This window comes from Panulirus ornatus, chromosome 59 (genome assembly GCF_036320965.1).
Source record: "Panulirus ornatus isolate Po-2019 chromosome 59, ASM3632096v1, whole genome shotgun sequence".
NCBI classification, from domain to species: domain Eukaryota; kingdom Metazoa; phylum Arthropoda; class Malacostraca; order Decapoda; family Palinuridae; genus Panulirus; species Panulirus ornatus.
In genome coordinates, this window is record NC_092282.1 from 26,262,387 (window position 1) to 26,286,427 (window position 24,041).

General features: G+C 39.1%; 1 protein-coding gene across 4 annotated transcripts in view; it reads right to left on the reverse strand.

The window, feature by feature from the left end:
- cac (calcium voltage-gated channel subunit cacophony) overlaps positions 1 to 24,041 on the reverse strand; it is a 1,845,957-nt gene that overhangs the window by 1,047,985 nt on the left and 773,931 nt on the right. For all 4 annotated transcript variants that reach the window (XM_071696567.1, XM_071696568.1, XM_071696569.1 and 1 more), the window contains one exon: positions 4,964 to 5,076. In XM_071696567.1, coding sequence (XP_071552668.1) covers positions 4,964 to 5,076 — 113 coding nt within the window. The remainder of the gene's footprint in view (positions 1 to 4,963; positions 5,077 to 24,041) is intronic.

Sequence of the window (24,041 nt, forward strand, 5' to 3'; positions counted from 1 at the left end):
ACTGGCATAATGCATGTATAGTGCCACTGCATAAATGGCAAGGGGGGATAAAGGTGAGTGTTCAAACTAAAGAGGTATAAGTCTGCTAAGCCTACCTGGTTAAGTTGTATGGACAGTCATGATTAAGAGGGATGAAGGCATGTACAGAGCATCAGACAGGTTTCAGAAGTGGTAGAAGACATGTGGTCCAGCTGTCTGCTTCAAAGAATGTGTGAGAGAAATACTAAGAGAAACCGATGGATTTATATGTGGCATTCATTAATCTGGAGAAAGCATATGATAGGGCTGATATATATAAATGTCCTGTGGAAGGTCTTAAGAATATATGGTGAGGGGGGAAAGCTACTGGAAGCATGGGAAGTTTTTATTGAGGGTGAAAGAGTGTAAGGCTCTTATTCACATTCATTCTCAAGTTCTCCCTTTTACAAACTATCCCAAATTCAGATGCAAGCTTCAGCAGTTTTTCACCAGAATCTGCCACCAGTGTTGGTTGTGTCATCTGCAAACAACAACTGACTCACTTCCTGGGCCCCTTCAATCCCAACAGACTGCATTCTTGCCCCTCTCTCCAAAACCATTGCATCCATATACAAATAAAACAGCCATCGTGACATCACACACCTCTGCCACAGACCAACCTTCACCTGGAGCCACTCACTTACCTTTACCTACTCACACATGTCTTGCACTCTTGATAAAAACTTCTCACTGCTACTAGTAGCTTTCCTCTTATGCCATATATTCATAAAACCCATCATTCTAATCAACTGTTTCTCTGATTTAACTAAAGTCATAGCATCATCTTCATACAGCAACAGCAGCAGCTTCCAATCTTTTTCTCTATCTTAAGTATCCATATCTCTGACGCCTGCTCCAACTGGAACTCCCTCAAAGGGGTGGTCATGGCAACAGAGTCTCCATAACTAAAGAACTCCAGTGCTGCTTCTTAGCCTTTAGTGCCTCCCCCTTAACAGGCCACTGGTAGAGGGCAAGTCTAGCACAGTGTTAGCAGAGGCTCCTACCTAATGCTCCTACCTACTACTTCAACCTAATATTTCTACCTAATAATCATTAGTATTGCACCAAAATTCCCTCACTTCATATAATGGCCAGTTAAAAATTCATTAAATATTCATGATGACAACAAAAAACCAGGAAGCAAACCATTATTTGTTTCAAATCATTGACTTCTGCCATCATTTACTATCAAACATGCACTACTTCCATTCTGAAAGATCTTAACAAATCTAAATGTCTTCGATTTACACCTTATATAGTCAGATCCTCAAGAAAGTGCTCCTATACACTCACTAAAAAAATCTAATCTCTTCTACTGTGAATAAAATCAAACTGTATAACACAATACATATACATAACTTGAAACCAGTTGTTTTATAGAATTCTGAGAAGAAAATTTGTCTGTATATGTATAGTCTACTTCTTAATGTTAACTATGCCATGTTAAGCTGGTCTTCTCAAGAGTACTGCTGACTGTTAGCACCCTCAAATGCAGAGTACTATCAATTCTAAAATGAAGCAGAGTACCATTAACTCTACACCGTTGTGGAGTACCACCAACTCTACAGTGATGCAGAGTACCACTACCTCTACAGTGATAATGGTTACCACTGTAAACCTATGAGTGAAAATGCTGAATACCCTCTATCCCAGGGACCGAAGTGATGGAACATTACTTCCAAAATACAAATGTTAATGTTATATACCATCAACACTGGAAGGATACTGGCAAGTACCACCACCAAAGACTTACAAATAATGGATATCACAAATTAATAAATGAATGGTAACAATGAGTTTCTACAAACCAATATAATAATGATTAGTATCACAACTTAGGAATATTACTTGAGAGTGATACTATCTCAAAAGTGGTACTTGAAAATACCAACCAACCAACCAAGGAATGAAAATGCTGAGAATCATATGACCCTGAATGATACTTACGAGTGCCACATACCCATATGAGTGTTTATTGAGATCACCTAAATGTTTGATACTAATGAGTAAAATGCAGACAGAGTATTACTGTATGATCACTTCAGTTTAGGTCTAATAAGTATCATCAGGACAGCAAAGTAGGAACGATATTGGTATCACTAAAACAGGAATAATAGTGGTGAGGAGCATCACCTAAGGGTAAATTTCTAGAGAAAAACTAGAAGGGCGAGTACAACCAACCCAGATGTTGTACTTGTAAAGTATCAACAGTATGGAAATAACATGGCTGAATCCTATTAATGCACAAGTGACATTAATAAATAATATATACTCAGAGTGATGATGATGAGAATTATATACTCTGGCATAATTTTTGTAATATCAAATGAATGAACATAAAAGTTGAGCATCAACTAGTTTGGTGGCTAAAGGTAAAAAGCAACAACTCAGAGGTTAAAGAGCTGAGTTTCAACAGAAAAGGAATCACTGATATTTGTGGCTTTAACCATAAGTGATAATGGTAAATATCATAACCAAAGAATTAACTCATGATATCAACCTAAAGTACTACAGACCTAGGACCAAGGAAAGATAGTGAGGAATAATACCATGGAGTGATTCTAATGAACACTAATGTAGGTGTGATACTAGGTTGTTATCAACAACCTTGGAGAGGTACTAGTGGGTACTGTGAATAAAGCAGTGATATTAGTAAACAGCACCAACCTATTAACAAGTGCTGACACCTATCAATTTAGAAAGGACATTTTCTAGCATTACCTACTGAAGAGTGATGTCAGTGAGTTCCATCAATTTCAGAATGTTATCAATGAAGACCATCAACCAAGAAATAGTATCAACAACACTATCCCAAAAGCAGGCCTACAAGGATATTGGGGCAAAATCCCCAGGGGCCTGGAATAAGAGAGATTAAACTTAAACATACTAAAAAATTTGATGTTACAAATATATATTCTATACAGATTAGCATTTGTTGCTGTCTTTCCTGTCATGTGGGCATATAATCCCTATCAAATGAGGAGAACTGGGAAACCATATACAATCCCATCCCCAGGGCCCATGTCAGTTCTTAGTGATCCTGTCCATAAGTAATACAGGTTGTACCTCTTTAATCCAGCAACATTGGAACCTGGCCATTGCTGGAACACAGAAAATGCTGGAAAACATTAAATGACCCCTTTAAAGGCCCTTAGGTGAACACTCTCACCAGTTACTATCAGCTTGGTTTTATATGTTCCTGCAGCATTGCTGCAGCCAAGAATTGTCAACCAATTTTTGGAATCCTTACCCCCAGATGGAGACTCCTCAATATCTTCGGTAAGTGTTTTCCACTGCATATGACACCAAAATAGGGCAGATTCATCAGCATTTTACACTTGTTTTGGGGCTATAAGAAATTAACAGGATTGTTAATTAGCTCGGCTGCAGCATAAACAGATTCTGGTACCTCACTGCTGCTAAAAATGCCATCCTATTAGCGGATCCAAAAACTAGTGGCAGATCAAAAATGTGCTGGACCATGGGAGTTGCTGAACTACAGAGTGCTGGATTAGAGAGGTACAAGTTGCACTAATGAATAATGCTACATTAAGGATGATACTAGTAAGAATCACTGAGCAATGATTGATACAAATGGATATCAACAATGTAAGTAATGAAATATGGTATTATCAGTATCACCAAAGAAGTGTTACATGTAACGTGTATTATCAGTCTAATACTATGACACTAACATCTGACTAAGGAAAACTCCTCGAAATCTCTAGTCTAAGATGTATAGGTGAACTCCATAAGTCCAAAAATAATATCTGGAACAACAACTCAAAGGATGACACTAGTGTGTACTGCAAATAAAAGGAACTGAAGAAAAGTGAAGTGCAGTTCAATCTAACCACTGGGTAGTACTCACAGCAATACTAAGAAGCTAATTTGTCATGCATTGATGGTAATAAACACAACATATATAAGACCGATAAAACTTAAGTCTCTCAAAATAACCAAACAAGATTCTTTTAATCTGTATCACACAAATTGATTCAACATAGACTAATTTGTTTTCAGTGGTATCTTAGTGAAGTACAGTTTGTGGATAACAATAATCAACACCCACTTCTGTTCCATAAGCTTCTGATGATGAAAGTAACACATGTCTTACACATAAAGTTAATATAATCTTATTTCAACTGTCATCACTACAAGAAAAAATGATGATCACTGCAAAATAGCAGTGACAATATATTTTCTGTGGTGATCAGTCTCACAGACCTAGGAATAATACTCATGACTGCCATTGACCTAGGTTGATACTAGTGCACACCACACACAAAGGAATGCTACTGGTGATAACCAATAAACTAAGTGCAATACATATAGTAATCATTACCAATGCCTGGATGACTGGTGGATATTATAATCTTAAACATGATGCTGGTCAATACCAACAACCAGAAAATGATACTAAAAGTACCATTAAGCTGGGAGATATGTTGGTAAGAACCAGCAAACTATAAGTAATAATGTTCATAACAACCTGAGTGAGGTATCAGTGAGCAGCAGTACCCCAAATCCACAAAGATAAAAGATACTGGTGAGCAGCACCAACCTGTGTGGGACTAATCACTATAAATTCATAGCCAATACTGCTGAGCATTAAGAACCTTAGTATGATTATGATAAATATCACCAACCACAGATTGATATTTGTTTGTACCACCAACCTAATGATGAAACTGGCAATTACTAATATGCTCAGATCATATTGATAAGTGTCACCAGTCCATGGATGATAATAATGACTGTGATAATCCTATGATGATACTGATGGGTGTTATTTGTATGAAAGGAATAAAATGAAAATCAAGACATAAAATATATGATGTTCAAGAACCTCATGATGACAACACTTCTCAAAAACAGAGGGTTATGTAATATAAAACCTAAAACAAATGAAACAAAGAACGTAACAGAGTGCACATCTACTCACATCATATCAAAACAAAATGAAACGGCAGCACATATGACAACCACGGAGTCCATTATGTTCCAAAAATCCCTGAGGTACGATCCGGGGTGGAATATCACCCCTAAGTCTATGACCTGTTAGAAAGATGTAGGGGATCCAGTGGTTAGTGCAAATTTCAAGTCATGTGGTGACAACATTATTACTGTGGCACTGTGAATATAACTGTACAAAGTGAGTGGATAAATGTAATTAAGGTGATTAATATCACTGAAAAGGGCTAGTGCTTTCTAGATCTACAACTGTGTCTTTTTTTTTCTTTTTGGGCATTTAGAAGATCTTGTCTTTTATACATTTTAGTGTTAACTTTTAATGTCTTAATGACAAATATGTGTGACTTTCTGATACAAGATCCTCCCATCTGGCTAAATAAGAGAGTAAAATGGTTTGGGTATACATCCCTTGATTAAGTCTACATAGAAGAGTATAGTGAGCCCTTGTTTTATCCAGACACTATCAGTCCCATTAAAATTGTTCAGACAACAAGCTATGCAGATACCTAATTTAGTTAAGCAACTATTAAGTCTGGTTACATACAAATTTTATATACAATAAAAAAAATTGTACATCATTCTAATGATGCTCATCATAAAATAATAAGACAGTTTCATAACTTGAACTTTTACTGTATAAATGTGAAATGTCTGGGGTAAACCATGGAAAGGTCTGTGGGGCCTGGATGTGGATAGGGAGCTGTGGTTTCAGTATACATAAACTGTGGGCAGTATACATAAAAAATCTCATTCCCAGGTTAGTTGTTCTAATAAAGAGAAATTTATTCAAATAAAGTCAGGACAAACAAGGGTTAACTGTACTAGGATTTCTGTGCCAAAATTATTTTTTCTATAAATCTTACATCTATCTTACTCCAAGGGTGCATATACCAAATTACCAACATTATAAAATACACTCAGTGATCAAGACAAACTTTTCTACAGCTACACTTGCACTGTCACATTCACTGAAACCAACCATACACTGACACAGTACAATGTAATGTAGATCTATCAACATTGACAAATTCAAGGGTGAGTTCAATGTATACAAATGAAAATATATGTCAGATAACTCAAGCAGCAGTAGACACTATTCTACTACACCTGTGGTAGTTAACTAAATGTTCACAAAACATGGAAAGTAATTATGATGAATGCATCACAGGAGATAAAACAAGCAACAGTACACAAACACTGTTACAGTGAATGTAAAACAATGTGGGTAATAAATAAAACCTATAAAAAAGTAATGATTAATACGAGTATACCATAATGATCAGCAATGACCAGTATCAGTAGAGTGATGAATTTTAATCAAAGTAAAATAATGGTTAATTAGCAAGGTGATATGAAAAAAAAGATAAGGTCTGACAGAATCAAATAAAGTTATATAAATATATCTATATCCCTGGGGATAGGGGAGAAAGAATACTTCCCACGCATTCCTCACGTGTCGTAGAAGGCGACTAAAGGGGATGGGAGCGGGGGGCCAGAAACCCTCCCCTCCTTGTATCTTAACTTTCTAAAAGGGGAAACAGAAGAAGGAGTCACACGAGGAGTGCTCATCCTCCTCGAAGGCTCAGATTGGGGTGTCTAAATGTGTGTGGTTGTAACCAAGATGAGAAAAAAGGAGAGATAGGTAGTATGTCTGAGGAAAGGAACCTGGATGTTTTGGCTCTGAGTGAAACGAAGCTCAAGGGTAAAGGGGATGAGTGGTTTGGGAATGTCTTGGGAGTAAAGTCAGGGGTTAGTGAGAGGACAAGAGCAAGGGAAGGAGTAGCACTACTCCTGAATCAGGAGTTGTGGGAGTATGAGATAGAGTGTAAGAAAGTAAATTCTAGATTGATATGGGTAAAACTGAAAGTTCATGGAGAGAGATGTGTGATTATTGGTGCATATGCACCTGGGCATGAGAAGAAAGATCATGAGAGGCAAGTGTTTTGGGAGCACCTGAATGAGTGTGTTAGTGGTTTTGATGCAAAAGACCGGGTTATAGTGATGGGTGATTTGAATGCAAAGATGAGTAATGTGGCAGTTGAGGGAATAATTGGTATACATGGAGTGTTCAGTGTTGCAAATGGAAATGGTGAAGAGCTTGTAGATTTATGTGCTGAAAAAGGACTGGTGATTGGGAATACCTGGTTTAAAAAGCGAGATATACGTAAGTATACGTATGTAAGTAGGAGAGATGGCCAGAGAGCGTTGTTGGATTAGGTGTTAATTGATAGACGCACGAAAGAGAGACTTTTGGATGTAAATGTGCTGAGAGGTGCAACTGGAGGGATGTCTGATCATTATCTTGTGGAGGCGAAGGTGAAGATTTGTGGGGGTTTTCAGAAAAGAAGAGAGAATGTTGAGGTGAAGAGAGTGGTGAGAGTAAGTTAGCTTGGGAAGGAGACTTGTGTGAGGAAGTACCAGGAGAGACTGAGTACAGAATGGAAAAAGGTGAGAACAAAGGAGGTAAGGGGAGTGGGAGAGGAATGGGATGTATTTAGGGAAGCAGTGATGGCTTGCACAAAAGATGCTTGTGGCATGAGAAGCGTGGGAGGTGGGTTGATTAGAAAAGGTAGTGAGTGGTGGGATGAAGAAGTAAGATTATTAGTGAAAGAGAAGAGAGATGCATTTGGACGATTTTTGCAGGGAAAAAATGCAAATGAGTGGGAGAAGTATAAAAGAAAGAGGCAGGAGGTCAAGAGAAAGGTGCAAGAGGTGAAAAAGAGGGCAAATGAGAGTTGGGGTGAGAGAGTATCATTAAATTTTAGGGAGAATAAAAAGATGTTTTGGAAGGAGGTAAATAAAGTGTGTAAGACAAGGGAGCAAATGGGAACTTTAGTGAAGGGGGCTAATGGGGAGGTGATAACAAGTAGTGGTGATGTGAGAAGGAGATGGAGTGAGTATTTTGAAGGTTTGTTGAATGTGTTTGATGATAGAGTGGCAGATATAGGGCGTATTAGTCGAGGTGGTGTGCAAAGTGAGACGGTTAACGAAAATGATTTGGTAAATGGAGAAGAGGTAGTAAAGGCTTTACGGAAGATGAAAGCCGGCAAGGCAGCAGGTTTGGATGGTATTGCAGTGGAATTTTTTAAAAAAGGGGGTGACTGTATTGTTGATTGGTTGGTAAGGTTATTTAATGTATGTATGATTCATGGTGAGGTGCCTGAGGATTGGCGGAATGCTTGCATAGTGCCATTGTACAAAGGCAAAGGGGATAAGAGTGAATGCTCAAATTACAGAGGTATAAGTTTGTTGAGTATTCCTGGTAAATTATATGGGAGGGTATTGATTGAGAGGGTGAAGGCATGTACATAGCATCAGATTGGGGAAGAGCAGTGTGGTTTCAGAAGTGGTAGAGGATGTGTGGATCAGGTGTTTGATTTGAAGAATGTATGTGAGAAATACTTAGAAAAGCAAATGGATTTGTATGTAGCATTTATGGATCTGGAGAAGGCATATGATAGAGTTGATAGAGATGCTCTGTGGAAGGTTTTAAGAATATATGGTGTGGGAGGCAAGTTGTTAGAAGCAGTGAAAAGTTTTTATCGAGGATATAAGGCATGTGTACATGTAGGAAGAGAGGAAAGTGATTGGTTCTCATTGAATGTAGGTTTGCGTCAGGGGTGTGTGATGTCTCCATGGTCATTTAATTTGTTTACGGATGGGGTTGTTAGGGAGGTGAATGCAAGAGTTTTGGAAAGAGGGGCAAGTATGAAGTCTGTTGTGGATGAGAGAGCTTGGGAAGTGAGTCAGTTGTTGTTCGCTGATGATACAGCGCTGGTGGCTGATTCATGTAAGAAACTGCAGAAGCTGGTGACTGAATTTGGTAAAGTGTGTGAAAAAAGAAAGTTAAGAGTAAATGTGAATAAGAGCAAGGTTATTAGGTACAGTAGGGTTGAGGGTCAAGTCAATTGGGAGTTAAGTTTGAATGGAGAAAAACTGGAGGAAGTAAAGTGTTTTAGATATCTGGGAGTGGATCTGGCAGCGGATGGAACCATGGAAGCGGAAGTGAATCATACGGTGGGGGAGGGGGCAAAAATTCTGGGAGCATTGAAGAATGTTTGGAAGTCGAGAACATTATCTCGGAAAGCAAAAATGGGTATGTTTGAAGGAATAGTGGTTCCAACAATGTTGTATGGTTGCAAGGCGTGGGCTATGGATAGAGTTGTGTGCAGGAGGGTGGATGTGCTGGAAATGAGATGTTTGAGGACAATGTGTGGTGTGAGGTGGTTTGATCGAGTAAGTAATGTAAGGGTAAGAGATGTGTGGAAATAAAAAGAGCATGGTTGAGAGAGCAGAAGAGGGTGTTTTGAAATGGTTTGGGCACATGGAGAGAATGAGTGAGGAAAGATTGACCAAGAGGATATATGTGTCAGAGGTGGAGGGAACGAGGAGAAGTGGGAGACCAAATTGGAGGTGGAAAGATGGAGTGAAAAAGATTTTGAGTGATCGGGGCCTGAACATGCAGGAGGGTGAAAGGCGGGCAAGGAATAGAGTGAATTGGATCGATGTGGTATACCGAGGTTGACGTGCTGTCAGTGGATTGAATCAGGGCATGTGAAGCATCTGGGGTAAACCATGGAAAGTTGCGTGGGGCATGGATGTGGAAAGGGAGCTGTGGTTTCGGGCATAATTGCATGACAGCTAGAGACTGAGTGTGAACGAATGGGGCCTTTGTTGTATTTTCCTAGCGCTACCTTGCACACATGAGGGGGAGGGGGATGGTATTCCATGTGTGGCGAGGTGGCGATGGGAATGAATAAAGGCAGACAGTGTGAATTGTGTGCATGGGTATATATGTATGTGTCTGTGTGTGTATATATATGTGTACATTGAGATGTATAGGTATGTATACTTGCGTGTGTGGACGTGTATGTATATGCATGTGTATGGGAGTGGGTTGGGCCATTTCTTTCATCTGTTTCCTTGCGCTACCTCGCAAACGCGGGAGACAGCGACAAAGCAAAATAAATAAAATATAATATATTTATATATCTTTCATCTATTTGGTTGCGCTACCTCACTAACGTGGGAGACAGCAACAAAGTAAAATGAATAAATAAATATATCTATTATACTTCGTCGCTGTCTCCCGCGTTAGCGAGGTAGCACAAGGAAACAGACAAAAAGAATGGCCCAACCCACCCACATACACATGTATATACATACACGTCTACACACGCACATATACATACCTATACATCTCAACGTATACATATGTATATACACACTCAGACATATACATATATACACATGTACATAATTCATACTGTCTGCCTTTATTCATTCCCATCGCCACCTCGCCACACATGTAATAACAACCCCCTCCCCCCTCATGTGTGCGAGGTAGTGCTAGGAAAAGACAACAAAGGCCCCATTCGTTCACACTCACTCTCTAGCTGTCATGTATAATGAACCGAAACCACAGCTCCCTTTCCACATCCAGGCCTCACAGGACTTTCCATGGTTTACCCCAGATGCTTAACATGCCCTAGTTCAATCCATTGACAGCATGTTAACCCCGGTATACCACATCGTTCCAATTCACTCTATTCCTTGCACGCCTTTCACCCTCCAGCATGTTCAGGCCCCGATCACTCAAAATCTTTTTCACTCCATCTTTCCACCTCCAATTTGGTCTCCCACTTCTCCTCGTTCCCTCCACCTCTGACACATATATCCTCTTGGTCAATCTTTCCTCAGTCATTCTCTCCATGTGACCGAACCATTTCAAAACACCCTCTTCTGCTCTCTCAACCACACTCTTTTTATTACCACACATCTCTCTTACCCTACCATCACTTACTCGATCACACCACCTCACACCATATATTGTCCTCAAACATCTCATTTCTGGCACATCCACCCTCCTGCACACAACTCTATCCATAGCCCATGCCTCCCAACCATACAACATTGTTGGAACCACTATTCCTTCAAACATACCCATTTTTGCTTTCCGAGATAATGTTCTTGACTTCCATACATTCTTCAACACTCCCAGAATTTTCGCCCCCTCCCCCACCCTATGATTCACTTCCGCTTCCAGGGTTCCATCTGCTGCAAAATTGACTCCCAGACATCTAAAACACTTCACTTTCTCCAGTTTTTCTCCATTCAAACTTACTTCTCAATTGACTTGGCCCTCAACCCTACTGAACCTAATAACCTTGCTCTTATTCACATTTACTCTTAACTTTCTTCTCTCACGCACTTTACCAAACTCAGTCACCAGCTTCTGCAGTTTCTCACACGAATCAGCCACCAGCGCTGTATCATCAGCGAACAACAACTGACTCACTTCCCAAGCTCTCTCATCCCCAACAGACTGCATACTTGCCCCTCTTTCCAAAACTCTTGCATTCACCTCCTTAACAACCCCATCCATAAACAAATTAAACAACCATGGAGACATCACACACCCCTGCCGCAAACCTACATTCAATGAGAACCAATCACTTTCCTCTCTTCCTACACGTACACATGCATTACATCCTCGATAAAAACTTTTCACTGCTTCTAACAATTTGCCTCCTATGCCATATATTCTTAATACCTCCCACAGAGCATCTCTATCAACTCTATCATATGCCTTCTCCAGATCCATAAATGCTACATACAAATCCATTTGCTTTTCTAAGTATTTCTCACATACATTCTTCAAAGCAAACACCTGATCCACACATCCTCTACCACTTCTGAAACCACACTGCTCTTCCCCAATCTGATGCTCTGTACATGCCTTCACCCTCTCAATCAATACCCTCCCATATAATTTACCAGGAATACTCAACAAACTTATACCTCTGTAATTTGAGCACTCACCCTTGTCCCCTTTGCCTTTGTACAATGGAACTATGCATGCATTCCACCAATCCTCAGGCACCTCACCATGAGTCATACATACATTAAATAACCTTACCAATCAGTCAACAATACAGTCACCCCCTTTTTTAATAAATTCTACAGCAATACCATCCAACCCCGCTGCCCTCCCGGCTTTCATCTTCCGCAAAGCTTTCACTACCTCTTCTCTATTTACCAAATCATTTTCCCCTTATCCTCTCACTTTGCACACCACCTCAACCAAAACACCCTATATCTGCCATTCTATCATCAAACACATTCAACAAACCTTCAAAATACTCACTCCATCTCCTCACATCCCCACTACTTGTTATCACCTCCCCATTAGCCCTCTTCACTGAAGTTCCCATTTGTTCCTTTGTCTTAAGCACTTTATTTACCTCCTTCCAAAACATCTTTTTATTCTCCCTAAAATTTAATGATACTCTCTCACCCCAACTCTCATTTGCCCTCTTTTTCACCTCTTGCACCTTTCTCTTGACCTCCTGCCTCTTTCTCTTATACATCTCACACTCATTTGCATTATTTCCCTGCAAAAATCGTCCAAATGCTTCTCTCTTCTCTTTCACTAATAATCTTACTTCTTCATCCCACCACTCACTACCCTTTCTAATCTGCCCACCTCCCACGCTTCTCATGCCACAAACATCTTCTGCACAAGCCATCACTGCTTCCCTAAATACATCCCATTCCTCTCCCATTCCCCTTACCTCCTTTGTTCTCACCTTTTTCCATTCTGTACTCAGTCTCTCCTGGTACTTCCTCATACAAGTCTCCTTCCCAAGCTCACTTACTCTCACCACTCTCTTCACCCCAACATTCTCCCTTTTTTTCTGAAAACCTCTACAAATCTTTACCTTTGCCTCCACAAGATAATGATCAGACATCCCTCCAGTTGCACCTCTCAGCACATTAACATCCAAAAGTCTCTCTTTCACATGCCTATCAATTAACACGTAATCCAATAACGCTCTCTGGCCATCTCTCCTACTTACATACGTATACTTATGTATATCTCTCTTTTCAAACCAGGTATTCCCAATCACCAGTCCTTTCTCAGCACATAAATCTACAAGCTTTTCACCATCTCCATTTACAACACTGAACACCCCATGTATACCAATTATTCCCTCAACTGCCACATTACCCACCTTTGCATTCAAATCACCCATCACTATAACCCGGTCTTTTGCATCAAAACTACTAACACATTTATTCAGCTGCTCCAAAAACACTTGCCTCTCATGATCTTTCTTCTCCTGCCCAGGTGCATATGCACCAATAATCACCCATCTCTCTCCATCAACTTTCAGTTTTACCCATATCAATCTAGAATTTACTTTCTTACACTCTATCACATACTCCCACAACTCCTGTTTCAGGAGTATTGCTACTCCTTCCCTTGCTCTTGTCCTCTCACTAACCCCTGACTTTACTCCCAAGACATTCCTAAACCACTCTTCCCTTTTACCCATGAGCTTCGTTTCACTCAGAGCCAAAACATCCAGGTTCCTTTCCTCAAACATACTACCTATCTCTCCTTTTTTCTCATCTTGGTTACATCCACACACATTTAGAGACCCTAATCTGAGCCTTCGAGGAGGATGAGCACTCCCCGCGTGACTCCTTCTTCTGTTTCCCCTTTTAGAAAGTTAAAATACAAGGAGGGGAGGGTTTCTGGCCCCCCGCTCCCATCCCCTTTAGTCGCCTTCTACGACACGTGAGGGATGCATGGGAAGTATTCTTTCTCCCCTATCCCCAGGGATATTTATATATACATATAATATACATATGACAGCTAGAGACTGAGTGCAAACGAATGTGGCCTTTGATGTCTTTTCCTAGCGCTACCTCATGCGTGTGAAGGGAGGGGGGGTGCCATTTCATGTGTGGCAGGGTGGCAATGGAAATGGATGAAGGCAGCAAGTATGAATATGTACATGTGTATATATGTATATGTCTGTATATGTATGTATACACTGAAATGTATGGGTATGTATATGTGCATGTTTGGCCATCTATGTATATACATGTGTATGTGGGTGGGTTGGGCCATTCTTTCGTCCGTTCCCTTGCAAAACCTTGTTAACGTGGGAGACAGCGACTAAGTATAATAATTCAATAAATAAATATATATACATATATATATGAAATGCATGAAGGATATGGTCATTAGAGGCAACAAATGGAACAGGAACATAGTGAATGATAGCAACTATAGAAAAGTCAAATCCAAAGAATTATGGACAATAATACAAATAACAAAATGATGAAATAGTAATGATGTGAACATAATAATGAACTACATTAAGAAAACTGTCAGCCTACTTTTCAGTAATTCATATAAATCAACAAATTATATTGATCTTCGCATATTATTATATCATTTTGCTTTTGAAAAATTTTTCATTTCATTCCATCACAAGAGATATCAAGAATATTTTACTTACGATGTTATTTCAGAAAGAGATTATCATCTTATTCTTTAAAATATTCAAAAAGATCTCATGCTGCAGTATGAATCAGATGCAAGACTAGTCAAAATCAATTTAATATCAGTCTAGTCTCAAGATATTAGAGAACAATTTATGGGGCTTATGTAACACTGAACAATACTGAGTTTGAAAATCACAATAATAAAAACAATCACTGAACATACTGAGTTTGAAAATCACAATAATAAAAACAATCACATTTCACAATTTCCTTGTAATAAATATTACAGGATTAAAGTCATATGAATTTCTAATCATCAAGATTTAAAATCTTTGTATCTGAAGCATAATTTTTCAAGGAATATTCAAAAGACCAGTTACTAACAAACCTCATGTCAAGAAAAGAAGCCATAAACTTGATATCACAGCTCTTCTTTTATAACATAATTCTAAGGCACTTTATTTTCCTAGTAAAACATTACACTTCTTTTTCTCTTAACTGACTTTCACATTACCTAAATACAACAGTGCTCCAAGTAACAAGTTCCCATAGAGGCCTAATACCTTAATCTCTACCCTGATGAAAGTCAACCAGTGAGGAAGGGAAATGAAGAGTGACAATCCCACTCTTTTACAGAAAAAGGGCATATCTCAAAGATACCCTGTGACCAATCCTACCATCAGTCCTTAAGGGCAAGATTCCCTTGCATGAACCAAAGGTCACCACCATTTCCTCTGAGGGTGCAAGACTAATGTCAAGAGCTTAAACTGAATGTAAGAGCACACCTACACCATTCATTCCCCATTCTGTGTTCACCTAACCAACTTGCATATCTGTTGCACACTCCTTTACTCAATCTACAACTTTTATTACACCCTTCCTTCAACTGTCTTAGTATCCTTCCACCAATGCTTCTTTCACTCCAGTGGGAATTAATTTTTGGGCAATTCCACAAATTGAGGAATTATATGCATGGAGGGCTATCATGAAAAAGGTATGTTTACTTAAATATAAAAGTGCAGTTGGCCACTTATTCCTTTTTCTTCTCTTTTGCAATCTACTTGCATTTATCATTGTGAGTTTGTTCCCCATGCACCTATCACTGTGAGTTTGTTCTCAATACACATCACTCTGAGTTTGTTCTTTAATAAGTTTTTAACCCATTAGTCCTGTTCTGATTGAATTTCATTTCTTTTTTAGATTCTTGCCAAAAATTTTATGCTATCGTCATTAGATGGGATCATAGTTTCATCTGTTGATGCCTCCAGTCCCAACCACTAGGTAAGGATATTTCTTTAGGCAGGAGCCATTATTACAAGGAAACAGACTTGAGCATGAATTGTTTGGCAAGGAAATGGTCCAGAGTGTGAACTACTAGGGAAGGGTGGAATCTAGAAGAAAAAAGCTAGGTTAGCAAATTGTCATAGGACTCACAGGCAAGGGAATGGTTCAGAGGGGAACAGCTTAGCATTTTGTTTATAAGTTTTTGCAATATTATACAGTTACTGTTCTTCAAAACATATGCAGGAAACCTGTTATGCAGGGATGAGGTAGGTGTCTCAGAAGCATTCTAATTATGTCAGAAGAAATTGCAAGGTGGTCACCCTTCCCTAATACTTGCTTAGAGAAAATTCATACATTCCTGTGTAATACCATGGTTAGAACAAGTGGCTTCCTCAAGGATCTACTTGCCTGTGAGTCCTATGACAATTTGCTAACCTAGCTTTTTTCTTCTAGATTCCACCCTTCTCCAGTAGTTCACACTCTGGACCATTTCCTTGCCAAGCAATTCATGCTCAAGACTGTTTCCTTGTAATAATGGCTCCTGCCTAAAGAAATATCCTTACCTAGTGGTTCCCCCTCAGCTCGCTTACTTGCCAGTTATTTAAGCTCCAAACTTTACCCTTTGCTTATCTCTATCTATCTATATCTCTGATGCACATTACCTCCAGAAAGTCCCATCAAGGGGATGGCCATGGCAAAAGAGTCTCCACTTAGCCCTGGCCTTAAATGCCTCCACTGCATACACCATTCCACCCATTCTTCCCCTCTAGTGCTCTTCCACTATATTTCCCTATGTCACAGGTGGTCTTTCTTACACCACCCCTTTAACTGTGCCATCAAACAGGTGGTTCTTCTTACACCACCCCTTTAATTGTACCATCAAACAGTCTCCTTGTAAACTCCCTGTATTACATTCTTTCCACATGCCCAAACCATCTCAAACTATTACGTTTCACCCACTCTGCCACCCCATCATTTATTCCCTGCCATACCAAATCTCTCATACAACCCCTGATCTTCTTCATTCCATCTAGTCATACCACATGCTCCTTTCAAATAACTAATTTCCACAGCCTGGATTCTTGAACTCTGTAGCTTATCTTGCGTCCAAGTTTTGGCTGCATAGGTCAGGGGTAGGAGGACTAAGTTGTCCCTTGATCCTTTCTTTATTTCCATACTTACACCTCTACCCTTCATCATTCTAACAAGAGACCCAGAGACTCTTCAACCCTGTACTTCTTTCTCCCATATCTTTCCTTCCATATCACCAGACTAACCCGAGACAGCTCTTAAATACCTCAATATTGTCACCTCTTCCAGTCTTTCTTTGGGGCTTTGCAAAAACTGATACTTTCACTGTGTTTCCTTTCAACACCATAACTTTATTTCTATTCACATTTACCTTCAATTCCTATGCATAAACACATTATAAAACACACTTACAACCATCTGCAAGTTCTCTTCTCTCTCAGCAAACAACACAATATCATGGGAAAATATGCTTATCACTAGCCACCATAACTCAACACCAAACTCCATCTTTACACCCCTTTTCCCTAGTTTTGTCTTCATCACTCTTATCACTCCATTGCTATAAATGTTAAAAAGCCATGGTGATGTCCCAGAGCTCCACCTCACACATGTAACAGAAACTTTCACTCAATTTTCCATCCAATAATCTCACACATACAACTACTCTTCATACCATCCAACAGTTGTCCCCTACCCAAACATCCCTAACACATCCCACAAATCATTCCACTCAACTCAGTCATATACTTTCTCCAGATCCATAAACGCTGCATACACTTCTTATTTCTTGCTAGATACTAGTCATCTACATTGAATTTTTTCTTTGTATACCAGTTTATCACTTCAGATGATTTCCACATCTAGAGGTTCTTTCTACTGCCTATGCCTTACCTATCAACTTTCATTAATTTTCTATTAACAGTTTTTTTATAACCTTATACAGAGTCATGTTACCCTCACTTCAATCTATCAAAATGTGCAATGACTCTTTGTTACATACCACCTTTTTCTGAGCTTTCTTCAATCTTATTTTCATTCTCATATGGAAAACACAGGAAGGGTCAAAAATTCTGCCTGAGATTTCTTTATTTCCTTATCCCAGGTCCCAGGGAGGTATATTGCCAGTACTACCCGCCTGGGTATTAGGAGGGTTACTGACAGCTTCATAGTGAGCCACCACTTTAGCGGTTGTCAAGTTGCACTCCTCTGACCCAGGTAGCTGTCTTCTCTTTCTGCCTTATCTATACATGAACTGCTGGTATTCTGTCCACAAGCATACAAAATCTCTCTTCCTGTCACACAAAATGCTTGACAACACTTAACCCAAACAGCTCATTCTTTGTAACTCTAGATTTCCCGTGAGGAGTACTGTGTGCTAGCCCTGCCTTTTGGCAAAATGGTAGGAGCAATAGATAAAAGTAGTTGGTAGGAACATTTAGGTAGAAACATTAGGTAGAAGTAGAAGGCAGGAGCATGTTGTAATAGTAATCAGCAGGAACATTGGGGAGGAGCCTCTGGAAACACTGCACTAGACTGGCCCTCTGCCAGTGGCCTGTTAAGGGTGAGGCACTAAAGGCTAAGAAGATGTACTTTAGTTCACTAGTTATGGAGACTTTGCTGTGGCAATCCCCTTGAGGGAGTTCCTGAAAGGGACAGATGTCAGAGATACATATGAATAGACAGTCCCCACAGCTGCAGTATCTGACCTGAAAGGTGCATTGAAATGCTTATCTTTGGTTCTAGAAAAGATGTCTGCATAAGTGTAGTGCTACCCAAGATTTCTGCATCATGGAGGATTTTCTATATGACCCATCTAACTCCAAGACTTGCCACTCCTTGGTAAAGGGATGGAAGATTCTACCAACCTTATAGTGCAAAGAAAAGCCACAGTATGCTCACCCCAACACTAAAGCTGAGAGGTGCACTGAGTTCAATGCCATATACAACTCAGTACATAGTTCAGATAGAAAGATATGGCTTTAATACAACAATTAGTATTCTGAGGTTAAGGTACCATACATTAGAACAGATGCAGGGATGCCACCTTAGTAATCTCACTGAACATATTATGTTTCAGTCATGACTTTTCATTTATGGCTTAGAGCAGCTTCCCTTTCTCCTCTCCCATTTATGCTCTTCCTCTGAAATCAGATTTGACTAATCTAAAAGCCCATATAACATGTCTAGCCTCTGACAATGCAAACATTTTTGACATCAAAATCACCCTGTAGGGAACTATGGTTCTTCACCTTTCACAATCACTGATGTTTATTACTCAACCCTCATCTGAACAACCAGGTCCCTCTACAATGTCTTTCTAAGTGATCCTTCAGACATGCTCCATTCCTAACAAGACTCTGAAATTGGTCCTTTTGTGTCCTATCAATAGTGGACATGTTCTAGAGCATGATTAACTGATTCTGCTACTTTATCACGTAGATATTCAAATTACTTCAGAAGGTCTGTTTACGTATTCAGATAAGGCAGCCACCTAAGCCACATCCATGGGGACAATTGCTTTCTAATTTTGAGAAAGCACTCAATAAAGTGTGATGCACTGTGAAATATTTTGAGCATGATTACTTTTTAACTTTGAAAAAGCACTCAATAAAGTGAGATGCACTGTTAAACATTCTGAGCATGATGACACTAAAAATTCTTGGGACCAGTCTGCTCAAAAGTCTTGTTTTTGTTTTCAACTGCATAAATCCCATCAGGAGTTATAAAACAAGTTTAAAATCTTTAAAATCCTTATTTTGTAAAAGCTTTTGATCTCAGTTTATGTAATAGCAACATTCAGTTCCTACCTCCATTATGTTTGCTTGGCATTTTATAATGATGGAGGGGACAAAGAAGCTTGACCTCCATCCAATATCTGTTTCCCTAAGCAATAAAGAGACAAACATTCAATGCATCTTGATTTGCAGCAAGTTTTTCTTTCTGGGTTTTCTTGATCTGGCATAATACATTCTGTCTAATAATCCCAAGAATTTCTGATGCCCATCTGCAATTACAGGGTCTTTCTTTAGAGTTAATGGGGCTAGGCCTGCAACTCAGACAGGAATGCAGAACTAAAGACACTCAATCCCACACAATATCAGAGACTGAAAACTTAGTTCATTCCTCCCCTTTCAACGCCTTTTTCTTCAAGAGGCAACAGACATGGTTAAGGATAAAAAGAGCTCAACATCATCTTCTCAAATAATATCTTCATGCTACAATATTCAACCTCCATTCATCTTAAGTATCTGAAACAGTGGAGCTAGCATGCTTCTTCCTCTGCATCAAAATTAAGTTTTGTCACGGCAACAGACCTTAACAGAACAGAAAGGTTGTCCCTTCCTCCAAACCTTCTAGAGGCCATAGGAATTTTTGCAATTCCAGCAAATCCTCTTTAGGAATCCAAACTTTCTAGAAGCTGAAGGTCAAAAATCCAATCTTTCTAAAGGCTAAGGGAGTTGCTTTACTACCAGCATACACTCTTCAGGAAATACTCAGCCCAAGTAATGCTCTGCTGGTCAGGTGCAAAATTACTTTCTAGGAGATGCTTTGGAAATTAAAAGGAGTATACCTCTTCGTTTCCACAAGCACATCGGTCAGTCCACAAAAAATTTTCTCACAAGTTATATCAGTGACATAACCCAGAATAGAATCATCAAAACTGAGAGGGCTTGTGTATCTCAAAATCCCATTTTCAAACAAGAAAAAATTCATCAAAGAAAAGGCTAATCTTTCATTCAGCAATTCTCAAAATGTCTGTTTTCAAAGTAAAACATGTCCCTCCAAAACATTTCTTGACACTAGGCATGCACTATCACTATGTTTACTGGCACATTCCTAACCCTCTACATTAAAAAAAGTACTTATGATTCACGACAAAAAAGAAAACCTGACAGTTCACTCTTTGTGCCTCAGCCTTGCAATAGAAGTTTTTACCATCAAAGTAAAAACAAGCATTTCTAGCCTTCATTTTCCCAAAAAGTAAACAGCTCAGCACACATGAATGACTTCTTGTTCATGATCTTATTCAAGGATGAATACAAAATTCATTCATACACAATACCCTTCAAAAATATTAGGTGAAATCCAACAAACAAAAATCAAATACACACCAAATCAAAATTGAAGAGCCCATGGATAATTGGGTACATAGATGTGCAAAGCCTAATAACTCAGAACTCTGCAATGAAAGTAAAAGTCTTCAGTGAATACACTAAGGACAAGGGGAGAATGAATACTTCCCACGTATTCCCTGCGTGTCGTAGAAGGCGACTAAAAGGGGAGGGAGCGGGGGGCTGGAAATCCTCCCCTCAATTTTTTTTTAATTTTCCAAAAGAAGGAACAGAGAAGGGGGCCAGGTGAGGATATTCCCTCAGTGGCCCAGTTCTCTGTTCTTAACGCTACCTCGCTAACGCGGGAAATGGCGAATAGTTTGAAAAAAAAAAAAAAAAAAATCAATATAATAGACATATTGATTAATGACAAAATATGAGTAGAAGCAAACTTAGGGTCATGTGAAATTTTCCAAGCAGACAGAATTAAGGTTAAGCAAGGTGGAGCGACAATGTATGTAACACCAACAGTTTACAGCCCTCTAGAAAAGAGTAATGACCCAGAAAATGTAAACCTATAATAATAAAGGAACAATCAAGACACTCCCTCCTAATAGATGGTAAATTCTTAATACTGGGGGGTAGGTCTTCCATGTGGGGAAATTCAAACTCTCAAGGAGACAGAAAATCAAGGAGATAAAAGTTCTCAGAATGAATATATGAGAATTTCCTGTCTAAACAAATCACAGAGCTTATGAGAACCAAGGAAATGATACGCTATCTCTGCTAGATCTCGCTTTTACATACAGTAGTATGAAAAATGACCATATCACATAGGATACACCAACTGAAGAATGTGATAATGCAATGCTTGAACTTGACTTTGTAGTTGAGGACACAAAAAGGGGGCTCCTTGGGACTTCAAGGGGAAATAAAAGTAAGGCAAACATGTAGAGCTAAGACAACTATGTTGAGCTAAAAAGTTCTTTGAGAGTGTAAACTGGAAAATGGAGTTCTGTAATTGGAGTATCAACCAGTGCTACTGATGGGTCTGTGGAATACCGCTGGAATCAAAATGGAAAAGGTCAAAAAAGAGAAATAGTTCGAGAAAATGCCCAAAAGCATGTGGGGAAATCTAAACTCTCAAGGAGACAGAAAATCAAGGAATGAATAAATGGTTAACGTACAATAAAGAATAATAGCAGTTACAAGGGAAACATAATACTTTGGACAATTAAGTATAAAATCAAAAACATGTCAGACCTAAAATTTTGTTCCTTTCTTGTTGTGCTCACACAATATCAACTACTGCCCTCAAAAGTACTACCTATATTGATAGTGGCTGTACCACTGGTAATGAGGTAATTTTCTTGAGTAAACTAGTTTCCCAACTGAGCAACAACTTGTCAGAAAGTGGAGACCAACCCAGCAATAGCACAAGCATTCTGCCTGGCACTCATCCTAATGTTTTGATGAGTTGTGTCCTGGGTGAAAGCACAGATAAGAAATGAGGAGGATGGGAGAGCTCCATCAGTGTGGGTTCAATAAAATAAAAAAGCATATTCCTTTAACATTTCAGAAAGAGAATTCTCTTTGCACTGCCCACACTAAAAGATATAACAATTATTTCCAAAAGTATAAACAATCAAAACCTGCAATTTCAAAAAGGCCTTACCTCAGAAATTTCTTGCCACCAAAAAAAAGCATCAAAGATTCTGTACACAAAAAAGAAAACCTGACAGTTCACTCTTTGTGCCTCAGCCTTGCAATAGAAGTTTTTACCATCAAAGTAAAAACAAGCATTTCTAGCCTTCATTTTCCCAAAAAGTAAACAGCTCAGCACACATGAATGACTTCTTGTTCATGATCTTATTCAAGGATGAATACAAAATTCATTCATACACAATACCCTTCAAAAATATTAGGTGAAATCCAACAAACAAAAATCAAATACACACCAAATCAAAATTGAAGAGCCCATGGATAATTGGGTACATAGATGTGCAAAGCCTAATAACTCAGAACTCTGCAATGAAAGTAAAAGTCTTCAGTGAATACACTAAGGACAAGGGGAGAATGAATACTTCCCACGTATTCCCTGCGTGTCGTAGAAGGCGACTAAAAGGGGAGGGAGCGGGGGGCTGGAAATCCTCCCCTCAATTTTTTTTTAATTTTCCAAAAGAAGGAACAGAGAAGGGGGCCAGGTGAGGATATTCCCTCAGTGGCCCAGTTCTCTGTTCTTAACGCTACCTCGCTAACGCGGGAAATGGCGAATAGTTTGAAAAAAAAAAAAAAATCAATATAATAGACATATTGATTAATGACAAAATATGAGTAGAAGCAAACTTAGGGTCATGTGAAATTTTCCAAGCAGACAGAATTAAGGTTAAGCAAGGTGGAGCGACAATGTATGTAACACCAACAGTTTACAGCCCTCTAGAAAAGAGTAATGACCCAGAAAATGTAAACCTATAATAATAAAGGAACAATCAAGACACTCCCTCCTAATAGATGGTAAATTCTTAATACTGGGGGGTAGGTCTTCCCATGTGGGGAGAATTCAAACTCTCAAGGAGACAGAAAATCAAGGAGATAAAAGTTCTCAGAATGAATATATGAGAATTTCCTGTCTAAACCAAATCACAGAGCTTATGAGAACCAAGGAAATGATACGCTATCTCTGCTAGATCTCGCTTTTACATACAGTAGTATGAAAAATGACCATATCACATAGGATACACCAACTGAAGAATGTGATAATGCAATGCTTGAACTTGACTTTGTAGTTGAGGACACAAAAAAGGGGCTCCTTGGGACTTCAAGGGGAAATAAAAGTTGGGCAAACATGTAGAGCTAAGACAACTATGTTGAGCTAAAAAGTTCTTTGAGAGTGTAAACTGGAAAATGGAGTTCTGTAATTGGAGTATCAACCAGTGCTACTGATGGGTCTGTGGAATACCGCTGGAATCAAAATGGAAAAGGTCAAAAAAGAGAAATAGTTCGAGAAAATGCCCAAAAGCATGTGGGGAAATCTAAACTCTCAAGGAGACAGAAAATCAAGGAATGAATATATGAGAATTTCCTGTCTAAATAAATCACAGAGCTTATGAGAACCAGGGAAATGATACACCATGTCTACTAGATTTTGCTTTTACACACAGTAGTATGAAAAATGACCATATCAAATAGGATACACCAAATGAATAGTGATAATGCAATGCTTGAACTTGATTTTGTAGTTGAGGACACAAAAAGGGGGCTCCTGGGGACTTCAAGGGGAAATAAAAGTTGGGCAAACATGTAGAGCTAAGACAACTATGTAGAGCTAAAAAGTTCTTTGAGAGTATAAACTGGAAAATGGATTTCTGTAATTGGAGTATC